Genomic DNA, 20,992 nt, shown 5'->3' with positions numbered 1-20,992 from the left:
GAACCTCATATTAAATCTGACTGCCCTCTGCTGGAGGGATGGGACTCGAGTAAGATACACACTGCACAAAAAGTTGAATCCAATCTTAGTGAGATTTACATACACACTGCAAAAACTGGAATCCAATCTTAGTAAGATATACATACAAACTGCAAAAACTGGAATCCAATCTTAGTAAGATATACATACAAACTGCAAAAACTGGAATCCAATCTTAGTAAGATACACATACAAACTGCAAAAACTGGAATCCAATCTTAGTAAGATATACATACAAACTGCAAAAACTGGAATCCAAACTTAGTAAGTTATACATACACAATGCAAAAACTGGAATCCAGTCTTAGTAAGATATACATACAAACTGCAAAAACTGGAATCCAATCTTAGTGCAATAGACACGCACACATAACACTACTATTACTACTCCAACTCTCAGCTACACAGAGATCTACAAGGACTAATAGTCCCAGCTGCTGTGGCCCCTCTCTCTCTGCCATGAGTCGTCACTCTACACTAGGGCCACAGGGTGAGTATCAGGTAAGGTTTTAAATAGCGGAGCCTACACAGACTGACCCCAAGACCCCGAGAGACCAAGCCTGTGACCCATGGCCCCACACTCTGCATGCTCTGTGTGTGTGTTTGGAAGAATGGGCGGGAGAGAGATGGCTGGGCATGGGTTAAATAATCCTGCTGTACTGCCTAAATACAGTCAAAATCCAGCCCTAACTCCTCCAGTCTACATCCAGCCCTAACTCCATCAGTCTATATCCATCCCTAACTCCATCTGTCTACATCCAGTCCCAACTCCAGCAGTCTATATCCAGCCCAAAGCCCATCAGCCTATTTTCAGCCCTAACTCCATCAGTTCTGCATCCAACCCAAAGTTGATCAGTCTATATCCACCCTGTCTCAATCAGTCGATATCCAGTCCCAACTCCATCAGCCTATATCCAACCCTAACTACATCAGTCTATATCCAGCCCAAAGTGCATGAGCCTATATCCAGCCCTAACTCTATCCATCTAAGCTCCATCCATCTATACTCCAGGTCTAGTCCCACACTACTGCCAGCCCTAGGAGATCATTTCAATTCCCGTCTCGAATAAAAAAACCTAGTTTCCACCCTTCACCTCAGTCCCAGACCATAGCCTCTCTCCTAAGCCCCCCAGCCTCTCCGGTCCGCTTCACAGGAAGGCCAATGTTGACGCCATACTGCCCCTAAACATAGGCTCTCCCCAGCTCTATACCATAACAGCTATAGCTCCAATCCAATTCTTCACCCAGTGTCAAAGCCCAGCTCCATGTACCCCAGCCCCTCTCCTCTCACCAGAGAGCACTAGCGAGGGGCCACTCTACAGGAAGACCAATGTTTACGCCATACTGTTTTAATTACACTCAGCCGGCACTGGTATTTTCTTTACAATTTGGCCTGTGTTTGTGTTCACCCAGAATGGTCAGGGATGGCTCCACTTTTATACCTTAAGGAAGAGCCTCCAGGGACTTTTCTTCATTTTCTTTTCAATTCAGACACGTTTCAGCTGTAGCAAAATTAGTGTCTGGTGATATGAAATGCTGCTGATAATTCCGAAGATCCGGAGGCCATGTTTGTGGAAGAGGAGATAGGAAGAAAGGCCACAATATAGTCATTTGATTCAGGAACACACTTTTAGATGGATTTACGTGCAAATCTATAAAGCAATTTGCTTGCCCCAAAGTGTGCCCACTAAATAAAGACCACTAAAAAGCTTTTCAGCATGTATGATTTAGGGTTGTCTCCAACTAAAGTTTTCTTCATCAACTGAGACTCGACTAATTGACTAGCCGAAATGGTTTGATGCTTTAAGCTACTGTTTAATTAAATAAGAAGAAAAGGGACAGGGATCAGTGTGTTACAGAGACAGAAATGTTTGGCATGGCAGGAGAAGGCTATTGGAGTGGATGTGATTTCATTATTTTAAAATCTTATATTTAAACACAGAGAATAAACCATCTTCCATCTGGCTTTACATTTCTGATTATACAAAAAAATATCTCCTTGGTTGGATGTAACATATTGTTGTGGCGCCATCTTTAGAACCATCAAGGCCAGTCATTGCCTAACACAGGTGGAAATTACCAAAATCTAAAACAAACACTGTAAACAATGTTTTATGTTATTTGATAAGCAAGTCATGGTTGTGAAACTTTACATCAACCATAAGTATTTAAGAACACTGATTATGTCACATAAGCTAGCATAATGTGCTAAGCTCACTAGCGCATTAGTTGAGCCAGCAGCTCAGTCTTAACGGCATCATATGAAATTAAAGGTATTGGGCTAACAATTGCGCAAATTCAAAATACACATTTATTCCACCAAAGCTAGCAAGTTACTATTATAAGTTAGTGGCTGCTAACTAACATTATTAGAACATTATTATCCCTTTTGTTGGGGCAATGTCTACTAAATGGAGATCAGAACAGTTCTACCAAACTGGAATCAATTCTCATGACATCCTAATCAGAGTAAGCTAGCTAGGTCTTACTAGTAACTAGTTTTGTTATTAGCTTCAGCTAGATAGCTAGGGAGAGGGGGATTGCCTTCTAACTAAACTTGCTAGGAACAGAGTCTTTTTTTTCCCATCACTCGCTACTGTAATGGAACGCCTACATACTACAGATTTCTTAAACAATTATTTGAAGTAGGTCACATTAGATTAACAAAGTACAGCTACAACTACAATTGTGCTCAAGTTCATGTGCCGTACGCAAAAATAAAAAGTGGATGCATGATAGCGGAAGTCCGGCATTAGACTAGGCCTTATTAAAACACCAATTAGAAAAACATGTGTTAGAAAATATTATAATGATTATTATAATAATAATTTTCTCATTGGTCTTACATAATACAACCACATACATCATCAGTAGATTGATGGATTACGCCATCTAGCCTGGCTGATTGGAACACATCACACAACGAAAACCTCTGCAATGGTGTTGTCGACTGAGACAGGCTGGAATCACACAGGTGATGCGCGGACACGTGACTCCTCATCTAAACGAATCTCAGTTGAGTAACAGACTACAGACTAATGAATCAAATAGACGACAGAATCAGGTCAGCCCTGGTATGGCCGTTGGATGAGTCACCTATTTGACTAATTCTACATTGAGCCGTTTAATTTAACGGTTCACTCAATAACATGTCTATTAAGCGCCTCTTCCCGGGTCGGTGCAAGTGCTCGTCTAAGCCCTTTACAAAGGGAGGCCAATTCAGGTTTCCGCTCGTTGGCATTTTCATCCATCAGATCAGGTTGTTTCACATCAGATATGAAACACAGCCAACGTTTTGATGGGCTGGCAACAGGGAAGACTACCTGTGACAAGTTAAGCCCAAATAAGGCAGCTGAATGTGATTCTCTTTGAAGAAGACACACTGGCTTCCCAAAGACAGACCTAGCAGGATGAACCCATAACATAACCATAGCAGGTGACGAAAGCCAGTGGGATCGCTTACGCAAGTCCGCTCCATTACGAAAAGACATCTAACATGGTGTCTGTGTGTGAGAATTAGAGTCCTAATGGCCAGAGCTACCCGGCAGGGTCACAGAGAGGTCACATGGAGAGGTCCAAGTGAAACGTAAACAGACTGTCTACTTCCTCTGCCCTCATCTCATACCTTCCTTTCCCCTCCTCTTCGCCACTGGCCAGGCAGTACTAATCTATCGCTCAGCTGTGCAGTCTAATCTAAACAAACACATCTCTCCCGTCCAGCATCTGGAACCCCTCACGTCCCCGAGCCTGGGAAAACAGTGAATGTACGCGTGTATGTTCGCATGCAACTGTAAGCGCATGGTGAGATGGTCACCACGGAAAGCAGAGCTGCTGAAATCTACTGGACCTGTCCTTGTCTAGAGGGCCGTTGGCTGTCAGGGTGGTGTGTGAATCACTGCGGAACTGACAAACATTAGGATGGATCCAGGAAATATGACACCATTTGATGTTGTCTGTGGTACCCAAGCAGAACCCAAAATAGCAGTTTATCCAACACCAATGTTTGTCAATAGAGAGCATTTAAATAAACACTCTACTGACTCAAAACACTGTTTAAAGTACAATTTTTATATCATGAATAATCAGTCATTGTGTCCAAAAATGTCTATGAATTTCAGTGGGGCTATATTTCTGCAGCCACATTGCTCAGCTTTTTACTGAAACAGGCCCTCAGCACTTTCTTACTGTTTCATTTTTCTATTTACAGTTTTGCAATTTAGCAGATGCTGTCGTCCAGAGCATCTTCCAGTTAGTGCATTCATCAAAAGACACCTAGGTAAGAAAACCACACCACTCAGTGATTGAAACCTTACTCAATCAAGAAGCTGTCAACAGAGCAAGTGTGAAAAGCTGATTCCTGTTTAAACACTACCTCCCTGTTACAGCATATCAGGAAACTATTGTATCTAAATACAGGAATGGGATGTTGAGCAAAGAAAAGGCCTTTGGCCATTGATGTCAAAGGTGTCAACTTCAGACTTAATCTTGTGTTGACCAAATCTGCGTAACCAACTCTATAATAAACAGTAATAACTGTTACTGTTTAATTAAATAACATGTAGTAACTGATAATACAGTACCAGAAAAAAATATTTGTGTGTCACAGCTGAATGTGCTCTCAGTTAAAGATTAGTGTAGGCATGGGTGGTTAACGAACTAGAACTATATGGGAGTGAGAAATCATGTTTAAGTTTGTTGGGGATGATTTACTATTAAAGTGAACTTCTTGCTATTCAGTCTTTTTGACAGCACATGCCTAATAATATACCTATCATTACTGCATATGTAATCTTGTCTGTGTACAGTATGTGTACATAAACAGCTATAACCAAAACGCTGTAAAATGTCAATAATATATCTAAAGTATAATGTCTTTAAAATTGCTCACATTCGTGACTCAAATACCACCGTCCCAAATACTGGAATGCAGATCAAAGAAAGAAAAAAGCCTGCGGCCCCTCCCCCTTTCCCAAAATCACCACCCATACTCAAAGACCCCCTTTCAGCAAAAATACACTTATTCTACATAACGGATTCATGAAAAGAAAGGCATAATGATGAGTTTCTAGTGGTCCAGTTTTGTAAACATGCGTTTCTGTCCGCACTCCGTTTTTTCCCTTCAACCGGAGACAAATCTTTTGGAAAGTTGAGAGCTGTCCAAAACCGGACCACACACAGTCTCCGAGCTGCGCGCAGACCACATTCAACTGCTGGGGGCAGGCACACACACACACACGCACACACACTCACAAAATGGCGGCTTTGACAAAATTTGCTCATTCCAAAACGTTGCATGAACTTAATAACTTTCCTTTTATCCTTAAGAAAATGTTGAACATGTGGGCGCCTTATTTGCGTACATACAGCGCAAGCAAAGCATAAAAAACATAACATCAAATGTCATTCAAATATGTTCAAGTTGTTCACTGGTCCCTGGCCAAACTGCTATACAAAAAACAATCCACCCAGCTTGTTTGAAAGACCCCCCACCCTTCTCCACCCCACCCAACCTTATTCTTCCCGGATTTGAGTTTATTCTCAAAACAGGAAAGACAAAGATCGGGTCCAAAATATAATTTATTGTCTTACCTTCCACCCAGAGTTTCTCCATGTCGGTTTCCAGATTAGCTGCCCGTAAGCCAACAGCGAAAGCTCCGAATATCAAGAGGCCCACAACCAAAAACTTTCCGCAGTTCTTTTGTATGTAACAGCCCAACTTAAACAAGAGTCTCTGAAATTTCGCTCTCAGCCACAGCGGTGCTTTTCTTCCAGTCGCCTTTCCCTGCGACAAGACAAGAAAAAGTCCCCATATTACCCCTCAATCAAGTTTTGGGAACATCAAATGCATAACCTATCAAATTTTGTTCAGAGTGGTATAGTATTATTGGGAGATGATTTCACGGCTATAAAAAGAAAAAGTTATTGTTAATAAATATGTTATCATTGTTATGATTTGGGCAATTTGTTGTGAATCAACACTTAATTTACAGCCTTCTATAACGACTCTAGGGGTGGTTATGAAGGCTACGCTATAAACTACACACAGTATGTTCATCGGTGTTTACTTTAACTTCGGAGTAGTCCTAATATTCTGGCAAATATGGACATGGTGGGACCTCCTACGTCGACCGAGGAAAGAGCGACGTAAACTGCGGTTTTGGACGAGAAGACTATAGTCCGATACTTTTTTCATCACACATGCCCACACACTCCCAGACACAAACACAAGCACACATGCTTGTTTACATGCTTACATAAACACAAACACTGGTGTAATAGCGCGAACGCATGGCTTGTAGTCATTGACCGTAGTAGGCTTTAACCGCGCGAGCCTCGGAGCGACACATTGTATCAAGTTATGACACTAATCCCCGCAAAACGCGCACGTGGGGTTTTACGCTGCAGCGAAATCACACAACACACAATTGCATTCCCATTGAGCTGCTTGTGTGATCTGCGTTGGGGAGTGGAGTAGCCACCACCGAGGGAGTAGGCTACGACAATATTTGTGAACGGAAGAGGGCAGCCACATGGATTTTTGCTTTAGAGAACGACTCTTCAGTAACGATAATATTGTAAACGCCTGGGCAGTTAAAATAATTTACCTTACGACCGGTTGCACAAACCAAAAAAGTTAATGTTTATGCACATTTTAGTTGTGCAAAGATATGAAAAGCTGTGTTGAGAAACCGTTATTGAAACGTTATAGCCTATAGTGTAGCATACAATAATTAAAATGTTATAGCCGATTTATCCAAAACGCCACTGGCATTGTCTACACGCGAAAAGGTCCACTACACTTGAATAGCAAATTATAGCATAAACTACACCGCATAGCTCTACACCACTCTCCCTGTGCCCAGCCCGTCCCGTAGCTATCCCGTTACCTAGCGACTTGACAAAGTTGCGAAGTTTCACTATAGTAGAATCGCAGGCTTCCCACAGAATTTCACTGAAACACTTCAAAGAATAAGCACCTCAGATATTTGCTCCAAAGCGAACGCGGCATCGCAGTAACTTGGCCGCTGCAAATACTCCAAATCCAGCGCTGTTGTGCGATTGTTCCCCCTGTTCCTCCGCGTTATCCTCGGCCGATCGGGGTCCCTGTTTTCCTGCTCAGAGGAGACATTAGCAGCCGAGGCCATGTTGCGGAGACTTCGTGGTGGTTCTGATTTTCCACGTTATAATATTTCCCCGATTGCGTGTGGTAATGTCCCAAGGCAACAAAGTTTCACTCTCGGTGATCTCACCCCCGTAAAGTACTTCATTCTCCTGTTGGACACGGCGAGTCAAAGTCTGCGCCTTCCATCCCAACATTTCGTGATTCGGAGGTCTCCACCGCTTCGCACATTCACCGTTTCTCTTCAAAAAAAGTTATTTCTCTTAAAAGGCTAAGTGGAAAAAGCGACTCCCATCTACCAAACAGCGGCTCGGAACTCTCGATGATCGTAGCATTCTGTGTGTTCTATGCGGTCTTCCCTTGGGCCGCGCGACACGGCGAACTCTGAGATTCAATAGATGAGAAAAAAGACCACTCTCCATTTGGAGACAGAGGAGGAGGGGTAAAAGCAAAAAGAATCGAAATCCCGCCTCCAGGGCTGTCAGATGGCCGGACTTTCTCGCATCTGATTGGTTCCAGAAGGGCAAAAAATTACTCAGCAAACACGACTATTATTAGCTGCTTAGCAACAGCTCACTAAAGTAGAGAGACCACCCAAGCCGACAACCCTCGTGTGTGTATCTCGAACTTCAGGGGAGCCTTTTCAGAAAGCCAGCCCTCTTTTGCGTTTGCGCGCAACCAAAACTGGAGTCGATGGTTTTCCAAAAGAACTGCATTTGTAGAAGGAGCGTTTCTTAAAGAAAACACATTTCCAGTGCTGTGTACGCGCCAGGTAGGGTTATATAAATGTAAAAACAGTAGTTTTAAACTTAGAAATCTCTACTTCAACAGGCCTTGATTGTGGTAGATTTGCCTCAAATTACAGCGGTTCTTGGGGGAGGTCCCAAATGTCTAATGCCAGTTTAGTCGATAGCCTCAAAGCATATTAAAACGTAATCGAATATATGAAAAACATCAATACAGTAAATGTATAGCCAAACCAAATATAACTTGTACACATTTGTTTTGGTTTTTTTGTGACATCTGAACACACTTTTGGAGAATCCTAATCAATCATAAATCTATATATTGATCAGTATAACATACAGTCTGAAACACTTGATAATTCAGTGATTAAATTGAAGGTCATATGCGTCGTTCACACCCTAGTCCTGATATGTTCTGAACAGTGTAAACATGCAAACAAACAAAAACAACATTTGTTGGGTGAAATCATGAAAAGTTATACAAAAACGTTAAGAGAATATTTGCAATGTATTTTCCGAATATCAATAAAGTAATATGTCTTCAGAGGATTAGGATATAATGCAACAGATGATAGAAAAACGGATTTGAGAGCTAGGCTAGTACTGAAGGTTGATACAGGTATAGAACGTATAATACGGGAATAATCGACTTGAATATACATACCGAGTTTAAAATAGAGTGGATAACGTATTGAAGGCCTTTTACTCATGAAGCAGATAACAAATGTAACGCATGTTTCGTGTGCACTGTCATAAGCACATATCTTCAATCACAATGATTGGTTAAAACTACAATTGCTATTACACAGGTTGGGAGAACGATGTGAATGCACGCGCGCACATATGTTAACAGTATGGAAGTATTGTTATTTTAATTAATTTCAGGACCCATTATCACATTGTGCTGAAGTGGATCACGTTTGGTTTTATCGTTATGAATCAGACAGGTAGGGAAATCCATGACCTATCTAGAAGTCTGATGGTTTTACTTCTAATCTCATCCATATAACGACAGGCATTGCTTGTAAAAACATACAATGTAGGACTGTCACAGTTATTTCATATGGATATCACACTGTAAGGAGGTAATATGTAATTACACAGTAACTGTGTGACAGATTTTGCCCAGTAGGCCATCTCCACAAACTTTTTTTATGAATAAAATACATTACAATAATTGTCACAAATTTAATAGCCTACCATTTATGCTCTCCATTTAACCCATACTGACATTTGTAATGAAGGCCCATTCACAGTGCCAAAAGCCTATGTATGGTTTTGTGCAATCCTGATGGATGTTGGCCAAACCAATTTATTCTATACAGTAAAACTAGAAAGCATTGAAACACAGTGATTGTGGAATGAAACCACCAAAATCAGTGCACCTAAGCTGAGGACATGTTTTTGCATTTCAGCAGTATGAGTATTTCTATCCCAACCCAACATGTTATGAAACTCCTTTTATCAGGAAACCATACTGGGTAACAAAAATCTTGATCTTTATTTTCATAGTTGTAAAAGTGATACCTTTTTAGGAGTAATAATTTCCCCCCCTAATGGTCCAATTCTGCCTTTGATATTCATGATAGAGGCACCTTGCAAAGCAGGGCAATTCTTAAAAGGGAGTTCTCACTCCTGGGTGGCACCACCTCAAGGCTAACTATAGAAGAAGGTGACAGTGTACAAAACTGTCTGTGGGAGTCTAGAGAGTTATAGTGGTAACTAGCAGGTACTAGTTCTGGTAGTTCACAGGCTACTAGGTTCAACTAGGTTCTCAGGCTGCTCAATAATATATGTACCACTATTAGTTGTAATTTTGTGACAGTATCTTTTACTCCCTATTTTTCCTCTATTCTTCCATGTCATCATATCAAATGCTATCTATGACCTTGTGTCATTGCAAAAACAACCAATGTATTCAGGAGGGATTAAAGAGTTTGGCAAGCTTTTGTCAGAAGATTTTGAGCCAAGCCATTCTGCTTATTTCATACTTTGCTCTTCCAAAAATTAAGGGCTCACTCACTTGATGACCTCAGTTAGTTTTGCAATTGCCCCGGCTGCTAATGGTGTCACTAGAGCAGGATGAGATCAGGAAATCCCTACTGACATTGCCTCCCCTCCCCTGTTCCCTAAGCAATGCTGGCCAGGTTGCAGCATGGGGCTCCTCAGCCATTCGTCAGCTGGTGGCACAGACCAAGCACACACCTTCACAGCAGTACACCTTCACAGTGGTGGTCTGTCTTGTAATCCAGCAAAGCACCTTTGATTTCTGCACCCCCTGGGAGTCCAAATTGTTGTTTTGTAATTTATTTATTTTCCTTCTTCAGCACCTGATTTTACACGGCCCTCAGTTGCAAACTGCTGGACTGCACACGTTCCCAACTGATGTGACATTTCTAGACAGTAGATACATTGCAATGGTCTACAAAGTGATGAAGGTCTTGAGGTATGTGTGTGGATTAAAGATGGGTAGCTTGACATGAGGAGAAGTGGCATTTTTGTAATTACTGCATCTTTGATTGGAAAGAAGTGGGCGGAGCTTCCAGCTGGCATCTCCATGTATGTAGCAGTGGGGGAGGCTGAGAGGCAGCAGCGGAAATAGGCGAGGATGGAAGCACATTGACGGGTGGACATACAAGCAGCAGCCTAGAGATGAAACCTACTTAAAAGGAGCAGTCAGGTTAAATGATTTCTCAGCTGAAATTGCCAAGTGCCTTCAAAGGTGATCTCACCATGTCTGAAAATGACCTCGCCTTGTCACCCCTACATGTCAGCCCCAATCAGAATCCCAATGAGGTTCAGGTGTAATGTAGGTTGTTTGGGAAGGGGGTGTACTAGTCTCTCTGTTTTAAAAGGCTGTAATCGGATGTCAATCTTATTTTGTCCTCTAAACCAATGATTTGTTTGGAAGGTGGAATTTAGCTGGGAAAATATTTCTGATAGATGATCAAGTTCCTGGAGTGGACCTTTAAAATGTTAGGGTATTAAGTGTCAAAGGCTTGATCGTTTGATGGAATAGTTAAAGCCTACATAATTATGGTTAATAAGGGCCTATAAATAATAGGTTTGTGTGAAAATTATCCTACATTTAATCAATGCATTATTTACCAGAAATCGATAAAAAAATTGAATAAAATACGGAAACAAAGCAGAACGGCCAGAAGGAGAGGCAGAAGTGAAAGAGGAATTTGACTGTGAAATGGTAAATTTCATTGGAAACATTCTGGAGTGCAGAATAATTGAAACAAGAACTCCTAAAATAGATACAAATGAATGAGTCTTTACAATATTAAGAATGAAATTCTCAATATGTTTCTCAAAATGTTATTTTCCGGTAGTGATTCAAGCCTCGTCAAGTTGTTACACAACCCTTGATGAAGCGGAGTTACAACACACCACGTAACGTTTCGAAACATCTCAGAATGATGTACTTCAAGATTCAAATAAAGTGAAGGTTTCCGCTCTTTCAGGTTGGTATCAGCCAACTTGCTAGTTTTGGTGTTTATAAAGCACTTAATTAAACAGTTGATAAACACTCCACAGTCTTGAATGGACATTATCTGGTTAAAGCTGGTACATTATTTGTTTACTTATAGAACATAAGCACATGTTTTGAATTAGTTCTGGTTCTTATTCAGCCTAATGTAGATGTCCCCATTCCATCCGATAAGATGACCGGCAGAATTCGTCCATCATCATTAACGACGATATGTTGACGAAATAAGCTGATGAGGGAATACATCTGTCCACAATATTTCCATTTATTTCGACACTTGTTCCTATTTGTGCCAGTTATAGCCTACATTTGATGCATGCAAATCGCGTATAGCCGTCTATGAAGGCGTTGCCATTGATCTGATATATTGATATTTGTAAAACAGGACTTATTATAACACAGTAATGAAAAGACACAAAGTCCAAGTTTATAGCATTATTTTGTATTTGGCCAATCAACCAAATACAGACCATGGGGCTAATATAAAACACTTATAATATCAATAATATTGAGGCATGACTTGCAAAACGACAGTCACAATCATTATCGTCCACCACCGTAGTGATTGACTCCAACAGTGGTGGGTACCGTTCCCAACAGACGCACCAAGATCACACCTGTGATACCAAATCCTCTTCAGCCACAGCAGATCGCCAACGCGCCAGAAAGCCACTTACCATGTTCGTTCCAGGGAAACACGGTCTGGACAAATCAATAATGTCCGCCCGATTCAACAGTTGTTGCTTGAAGATGAAAATATGTGTTTTTAATCAGGGGGAAAATCAGCCCTCTGCTCCGTAATCCCTTTCTGTCCTGGTTGCAAGCATTCTGCAAAATATTGGAGAGGCTCACAATTACATGCCTGTTTCTATTAACCCGCGCCACCCAGTCCACGTGGGTGGTCCCTTTCTCAATAGGCAGAATCCCTGCCCTTCACGTGATCAGCCTAAAACTGTAAACACACACACCCTACTCCCGCATTTACCCCCAACCACTCCTCACGTTTCAAGCTGTCCACTTTTTCCTTCACAAAGACCTTAAGGGTATGCCTAAATAAATGGCATTTTTGCATTCATATCTGTAATCACAAATTGCTTTAATAAAAGACTAATTACACATGAACACCCTTATCACCCTGCATGCCTTGAATCAGTAGTCCAGGAGATCCTTAAATAACCCATAGAGTGAATGGTTTATAGTCTCCTCCTTGGTTAGTTGAGGAGGCTCTTGGATGACCTTTTTGGGCTCATTTCCCAAATTGTCCCGAAATGGTCTGTTGGTAAAGCATAGCGCTTACAGAGCCAGAAGTCAGTGGTGATCATCAATGACAACCCCTTAACCAATGCGTAATGCAAATGTTGGGGTCAGTGTGTAAATTCTCTTCGTAACCATATTCCAAGATATTTTCGCCCTCTGGTGGGTACTATCATCTGATAATTTTAGTTTGGCACTTAGATAGCAACATACCTATATTTTCATCCAAAATACTTATATAGTTATTTAAACAACAATTGATATTGTATGTGCAGGTAGTGAGAAAAGGGGCATAGGGTCAGGCATTGTTCAAAAGATGGGTGGGGGGATCTAAGTTCCTCATGCTCTTGCACACCAGTCTTGTCTACAGTTGCTTACATTGCACATTCTGCACATTTTGTATCAAGAATATTCCTGGACTTTGGGCAACAAGGTAGATATTTAAAACAAAAACATAATATACAGTATAACCTGATAATTATAGTAATACATTTATGTGGTTGGGTCACAGCCGGTTGTAACCAGAGTTGTGATGCGTAATGAAAAATGGTCCCGTCCAGATGAGTGGAGGGTAGGGGTGTCAGGGGAGGGTGTGGCTGAGAGGGCATTTCTGGCAGGCTTTCGTTTGTCTTTGCGGGAGCTGCCCTCCTGTAGGGGTGGAACAACCAAAAGACCAGATGTGGCAGAACTAACAGCTTGAGTAGGGATGGAGTTTGAGCATTGCCAAAAGGTAGGGGGTGGATGCATGTAGTGGATGCTAACTTCAACTGGAAGTGAAGAGGGGTGGAATGGCTTGGGAGAACTTGGGAAGGTTAGACACCAGATGCGCTGTGGCGTGGTGGATAAATTGCAGGTGGTTGGTGGGACAAACAGGGAGCCCTCCCCACATTAAGTTGCAGTAGCCCACATGTGTGAAGACAAATGTCTAGGTTAATACCTTTTGCACTGCATGTTTGAAGTAAGGTTGTACACAACCAATGTTGTAGAGCATGAACTTACGAGAGTGAGTCACCAGGGGGCCCAGCCTTCGTGCTCGTAGAAAATATAGCTGTGTAGGATTTTTTGACTGAATTTTCAAGCATAATGAAGTCTGATAGGGAGAGACCTTTGACTGGAGGAAGACCTGATTTCCAAGCAGATATGTTTGCCAGGCACACAGAAAAGCATGTTGCCACCTGGGTGTTCAAATGGGATCAAGGAAAATTGTTGAATTCAACTCTTTTGGGGGGCTCAGCTCTATTTTGAGGGGCTCAGCTCTAGGCCCTGTCTTCTTTTCTCTGTACATCAAGAAACCTAGTTGTTATCTTCACATTGGTTTCTCCTAACATTGCTATGCAGATGGCATTCAACTATTTTCCTTGATCCCATTTGAACACCCAGGCATGCAGGGGACGGCCAGCCGGTCAAAATGCGAAAATGCAGATGAAATATACTAATCAAATACTTCTCTTTTTTCCCTGATGATGACAAGACAAGGATGTGATGAAAACAGATCTTTGAAAAAAAACAGTGACTAAAATAATTTGTATTTCCGTTGACAAGAAATTATGAGATGAAAATGTTGGTGATGAATGAAGGAAAATAACATTGTTTTAAAGACTTGTCCTGTAAACAATCAAGTGCTTGCATGCACATCTTGTATTGTAGCGTGTCCGGGTCAGTCACTAAATGACACATTTTACTGGAGTCTAACTATTGTATATGTGCTCAACCCTCACAGCAAACAAACAAATGCAAGTCATTATCAAATAATTAAAAGTGAAAGTAATCCTCCATTTTGGCTTCAACCTCAACACCCATCCTTCAAAGGCTTGCCAGGAAAAAATTATCAGCATGGATGGTCTTTAATGTAAAATGTAACAGGAGGGAGACTTATTACTAAACCACAGAGGAGAAACATGCATCTAATCACAGTGAGCACCATCTTACCCTGCATGCCACTTGTAATGTCACTGAGAGCTATTAGTGATATTTAGATAGTAAATGGTTAGCAAGTTAAGTAGCGCAGTCAAACAGTAGCTTAAAGGGTAGGGTATTGTAAATGTTATCACTAAAACTTTGACTAAATAAAAAATTGCTGGCAAAATTAGCACAAAGGGACATCAGCAGACACACAGATCCTCTCCACATTATCAGGTAGGAGTGATCTGTAGGGCAGGACGCAATCCAAGAGTGTACAGAGCACCAGGGTATTTGACGGCAAGCTGAAGAGGGGATGAACCGCAAGTGTGGAGACTTCAGGACTAGTGGAGGAAAGCAGGAACTGGCTCGCAGGAGCCTGGATCCGGCGCCAAAACATACACAGACACCAACAGGACAGAGGAAGAGCCTGGCAGATTATGAGGAGGCGGATGTGGAGGGCGTGATAAAGGTGAGTGCTAATATTTAAATGAACCTGAAAATGGTGTAGTAAATGCATGTGAATTATTTTTTTTTAAATATATACATCCCACTCTCCCTGAGTCAACCTCTGGTCAAAGGAATCTGGCATTACTGACATTGACCATGACCCATTGGATGGCTACCTGCCATTGAATATGGTACCTGCCAACCAATAGGCTACATTCCACCCAATAGTGTATCTGCCACCCAATAGAGTACCTGCCACCCAACAGGGTACCTACCAATCAATAGGTTACATGCCACCCAATAGGATAACTGCCAACCAATAGGCTACGTGCCACCCAATAGGATACCTGCCATCCAATAGAGTACCTGCCAACCAACAGGGTACCTGCCACCCAATAGGGTACATGCCACCCAATAGGGTACATGCCACCAAAAGGCTACATGCCACCCAATAGGGTACCTGTGACCCAACAGGGAAAATGCCAACCAATAGAGTACCTGCCACCAAAAGGCTACATGCTGCCCAATAGGGTACTTGCCACCCAATAGGGCACCTGCCTACCAATAGGGTACATGCCATTCAATAGAGTACCTGCCACCCAATAGGGAACCTGCCACACAATAAGGTACTTGCTAGCTACTAGGGAACCTGCCACCTAATAGGGTACCTGCCAATTAATACACTATATGCCTCCCAATAGGGTACCTGCCACCCAATAGGGTACCTGCCAACCAAAAGGGTACCTGCTACCCAACAGGGTTTATGCCATTCAATAGGGTATTGGCCACCCAATAGGTTACCTGCCAGCTAATAGGGTACCTGCCACCAATAAGCTTCCTGTCACCAATAGGCTACATGTAATCAATAGGCGACCTGCCACCCTTAAACAAATTGTGTGAAGAGAGTAGTGTAATAAGAAGTAAAGTGGCATTGAGGAAATTGTTGTGGGAAATTCTCCTCACCTTGTAATACTGTAGAAGGAGTTGTAAAGATATGCCAGGAAAAGTCTGAAGGAGATTATATTGTAAGCATCTGGATTACCTAATGTGTGCATAGGATGCCAACACCCTCATCCAAGCATGAACATATTTCCTTTTTATTCAACATCATGTTTTAATAGTTGTCAGATGTGCTAAGTTTTAGCAACACCAAGTGGGGATAGTCATATTAGTCAAATGTTTCCCTCTAATGTTAGGATTAGAGACATCGGCTCTATGTTGATACTTCTATAGAGGTCGATTGCCTGATATTTACAGCATCATTACCAGCACCACTAAAGAGACGTCCAATCCCAAATTCCTAGGCTGAGGTTGTTGAATTTGAGGTCCTACTGTGTAAGTGTGAGCATTCGATACGGTAAAATCATGCTACCCGTAGTCTGTCAAACGACAGTGTGGAGCTAATGCCATTACGCTATTACTTCTTTCTGCTATACCGGGGGAAGGCTATGTGTTAGGGTTCAAGTTGAAATTGGCCAAGTGTCTCTCAGGATGACTTCATAAACCAATCAAATTCTTCAAACCCTGAGGGTTGATAGCCAGCTGGCTAACGGCCATGGGAAAAAACCTTTTAGTGCATTCAGTTGTTTATGATTTGCAGGTGGATTGTACAGTTTTGAGCAACATGGTGCCAGTAGATATTTTAGTTAAAGGCCAACTTTTTGTTCCTGGTCTATTCTCAAATTCTGAATTCAGGTTTTTTGTGCTACCCACACAATGAATGCATTTGTTTTTCATAGTTTCGTTATGTAGATAAGATGAGGAATAAAATAATAATAATACTGAGTGTGCTCATAAAAATGGGAAAAGTATATACATTAAATTCTTTACATTACTAAGAACAACTGATTGTTGCCTGGAGACAGAGAAGGCTATTAAATACTTCAATTCTTTAATAAATAGAAAAATTGGGGGGATTTCTATGTGTGCCTCAGATTATTATCTTGCTGATATTATCTGGCCCCCATCTGGGGCCAAAGTTTCACAGGTTTTTGGTTAAAATGGTTTATGATGCCATTGCCTTTAACAAGAGCCCTAAGACCAGTAGTGAGGAAGCAAAATTGCCCTAAAATAACATCAAAGATCCACTACCATATTTTATAGGAGGAATGGGGTTCTTTCTGCTTATGTATTCTTAATTTGTCGCCAAACCCACCACTGGTGTGTGTGGCGGACAAAGAGCTCTATTTTCATGTATGTCATCAGACCATGACACCAGTTCTAATCTAAGTGTCACTGATAATTAGCAATCTCCAAACGTTTACATATGGTGGATGACATGAAAATAGAGCTCTGTGTCCATTGGTGGGTTTGGCATTGAAATGAGAATGCATGAGCATAATAGAAATAACATACCTACTCTAAAATTGTGGTTGGCCTTTAATGTTATAGGGCCATTTTACTTCCACTGTTCGTGGGGACTCACAATTCACTGCTAGTGGATCTTCCAGCAAGACAATAACAAAGCAAACATCAACGTTCATAAATCAATTTATTTACCACAAAGTCAGCCTTGCAATGGTAATCTAAGGCTCCAGAATTGTGAGTCACTGAAAACCTGTGATTTGAATTGAAATATGAAATCCATAAATGCAAACGAAGGATCTGGAGAGTCTGCATAGAGGAATGATCCTTACCAGTGTGTTCTCAAAATGCGGCCTGCCAATATTCCTTCAAGGTCAGGTATTGAATAACATAATTCCCAGGCCTTTGGGCACATGAGCCTGGCACCACAACATTCAAAGCTGGCCTTAGTGGGAGGGCCATATGATTCTATAGGAATTACAATGCTGAGTTCATTATTTAATGTTGTTTTATTTTAGCTAATAAAAATACCGCAAAGCATGGTTCCAAATAAAACAATGTCATAATTTAAAATAGCAATTGTCCATTTCATCCAGTCCAGTATGGAGACAGTTCAGTTCAAGGTTACCTCATGATGACTGATGCTTGTGTGCACAAGACACGTGGTGGGGGAAGGGGTTGTGGGAGGTGATTGGTTGGTATTCATCAATTAAGCCAATACCAATCAAGCAAAGAATGTCTTTCAACAGATATTAAGCAAATTAAGTGTTGAAAAATATTGAACATTTTAGATGCATAGCTTCCTTAACGTGTTGCTTCAGTGGGCAGAAATATTCCCACTGAAAACGATTCAGTAGTTTTAAACAAGTCAAGTTTGAAGCGAGAGTATCCACCTCACACATATTATTAGGGCATTAAACAAAGAAAACAACTGTCATGTCAAATATAGAGTTGAAATATATTTAAGTTAAGGTTTAAAACTCAATATTAAACATTATCTATAGAAAAGACAACTGAAATATAACAAATAACTAGGTCATTTATTAAACTATTTATTCACTGAGGCAATTTTTCAGAGATGCTTAGTGGCAACAACAGGTGCTGGTCATAAAATTTTAATATCATCAAAAGGTAGATTTATTTCAGTAATTCCATTCAAAAAGTGAAACTTGTATATTATATTCATTCATTACACACAGATAGATATATTTCAAAAAGTTATTTATTTTAATTGTGATGATTATAATTGACAACTAATGAAAATCTCAAATTCAGTATCTTGGAAAATTTGAATATTACTTAAGACCAATACAAAAAAATGATTTTTAGAAATGTTGGCCAACTGAAAAGTATGAACATGAAAAATATGAGTATGTACAGCACTCAATATTTAGTTGGGGCTCCTTTTGCTTGAATTACTGCAGCAATGCGACGTGGCATGGAGTCGATCAATATGTGGCACTGCTCATGTGTTATGAGAGCCCAGGTTGCTCTGATAGTGGCCTTCAGCTCTTCTGCATTGTTAGGTCTGGCGTATCACATCTTCCTCTTCACAATACCCCATAGATTTTTTATAGGGTTAAGGTCAGGCGTGTTTGCTGGCCAATTAAGAACAGGGATACCGTGGTCCTTAAACCAGGTACTGGTAGCTTTGGCACTGTGTGCAGGTGCCAAGTCCTGTTGGAAAATGAAATCTGCATCTCCATAAAGTTGGTCAGCAACAGGAAGCATGAAGTGCTCTAAAACTTCCTGGTAGACGGCTGCGTTGACCTTGGACCTCAGAAAACACAGTGGACCAACAACAGCAGATGACATGGCACACCAAACCATCACTGACTGTGGAAACTTTACACTGGACTTCAAGCAACGTGAATTCTGTGCCTCTCCTCTCTTCCTCCAGACTCTGGGACCTTGAAATGCAAAATTTACTTCAGAGAACATAACTCAGCAGCAGTCCAGTCCTTTTTGTCTTTAGCCCAGGCGAAACGCTTCTGATGCTGTGTCTTGTTCAAGAGTGGCTTGACACAAGGAATGCGACAGCTGAAACCCATGTCTTGCATACGTCTGTGCGTGGTGGTTCTTGAAGCACTGACTCCAGCTGCAGTCCACTCTTTGTGAATGGGTTTTGTTTCACAATCCTCTCCAGGGTGCGGTTATCCCTATTGCTTGTACACTTTTTTCTACCACATCTTTTCCTTCCCTTCGCCTCTCTATTAATGTGCTTGGACACAGAGCTCTGTGAACAGCCAGCCTCTTTAGCTATGACCTTTTGTGTCTTGCCCTCCTTGTGCAAGGTGTCAATGGTCGTCTTTTGGACAGCTGTCAAGTTAGCAGTCTTCCCCATGATTGTGTTGCCTACAGAACTAGACTGAGAGACCATTTAAAGGCCTTTGCAGGTGTTTTGGGTTAATTAGCTGATTAGTGTGTGGCACCAGGTTTCTTCAATATTGAACCTTTTCACAATATTCATATTTTCTGAGATACTGAATTTGGGGTTTTCATTAGTTGTCAGTTATAATCATCAACATTAAAAGAAATAAACACTAGAAATATATCAGTCTGTGTGGAATGAATGTATACATTATACAAGTTTCGCTTTTTGAACGGAATTACTGAAATAAATGAACTTTTTGATGATATTCTAATTTTATGATCAGCACCTGTAATAGTTTACTCAATATTGATTCCCCAGTAACTTTTAAACAACAACAGTAAGCAGATACTATATCTTACACCAATCTGAGTATACAGACTGTTATGCACAACAAGACACGTGTCCTCTAGGGGATTTCTGTACTGTTCTTCTTTTGTCTGTATCTATAAACTGATTGGTGTACATTTTGGGGGAATCAACAGAGGGACATATTGACCCACTAAACGTATTTGAATTGCTACCCCAGGTTCCAATAAAAATAGAGCTCATGTGTTTTGATGTTTATATAGTATATTATTGGGATTTAAACTGAAAATAATAAAATGTATCTTGATTTCTGACACGGTACAAGTGTATTGATTATTTTAAGCCTATATTCATGTGTGTTCCCTGAGTGTATGGTATTTTGTTCAAACCACTGTATTAAAGGGTTAAATGCTGAATATATCCTGTAGTTCCCAATCAGTCAGCTTTCCTATTCAAATAGTTCTGAATGGAGAAAGATGCACAGCTGTGTTTGATTGCTCTTTGATATCTGTCCTGAGGCTAGATGGGTGGCAGTGTAAGAGCAGGCAGGAACAGAAGAAAAACACTGAAAAAAGAAAGAATTCAAACATAGCACACCTCTTTATTGGAAACCAACACATTCAACACTCCAATTAAGTAAGTCTGCTCTTTTTCTTTTCAAACCAAAAAGAAAAACAAAACACAGATGTCTTAGAGTGAAGCTCATTATAATCCAGATCACGTGAAGTGTTCCATTCATTCAGAGATACCGCAGACAACTCGTACGGTATGTGCAGCAGTAGTCTCAGAGCAGCAGTACTGGTGAGAGACAGATAGGCTGACAGTACATGGAGCTATAGTCTCTAAGCAACAGTGCTGATGAGAGACTGACAGGCTAGTGTAGATAGAAGCTTTGGAATTTAGTGAGACTATGTTTGAATGAAAAAAAAGAACACATCTCCGCGTTATATTATACACTCCGCTCAGCCATTATGGTGTCTTATTTTTCCAGTGACTGCTTCAAT

General features: G+C 41.0%; 1 protein-coding gene across 5 annotated transcripts in view; it reads right to left on the bottom strand.

Annotated features, from left to right (window-relative positions):
* The window catches only part of ptch1 (patched 1), a 58,987-nt gene extending 46,763 nt beyond the window's left edge, over positions 1-12,224 (bottom strand). For 2 of the 5 annotated variants that reach the window (XM_029124624.2, XM_029124625.2), the window contains exons 1-2: positions 7,017-7,573; positions 5,629-5,821 (exon numbers count right to left, since the gene is read on the bottom strand). In XM_029124624.2, the coding sequence (XP_028980457.1) occupies positions 5,629-5,821; positions 7,017-7,184 (361 nt within the window). In that variant the 5' untranslated portion in view covers positions 7,185-7,573. Of the gene's footprint in view, positions 1-5,628; positions 5,822-7,016; positions 7,574-12,078 lie in introns of those variants that run through there. The other 3 variants (XM_029124621.2, XM_029124622.2, XM_029124623.2) reach the window with 2 other exon arrangements.
* Between the last annotated feature and the right edge of the window lie 8,768 nt (positions 12,225-20,992).

Source organism: Esox lucius, chromosome 13 (genome assembly GCF_011004845.1).
Source record: "Esox lucius isolate fEsoLuc1 chromosome 13, fEsoLuc1.pri, whole genome shotgun sequence".
Lineage (NCBI taxonomy): Eukaryota > Metazoa > Chordata > Actinopteri > Esociformes > Esocidae > Esox > Esox lucius.
Note: the sequence above shows the minus strand (reverse complement) of the source record. Positions and strands in the feature narration are given on the sequence as shown.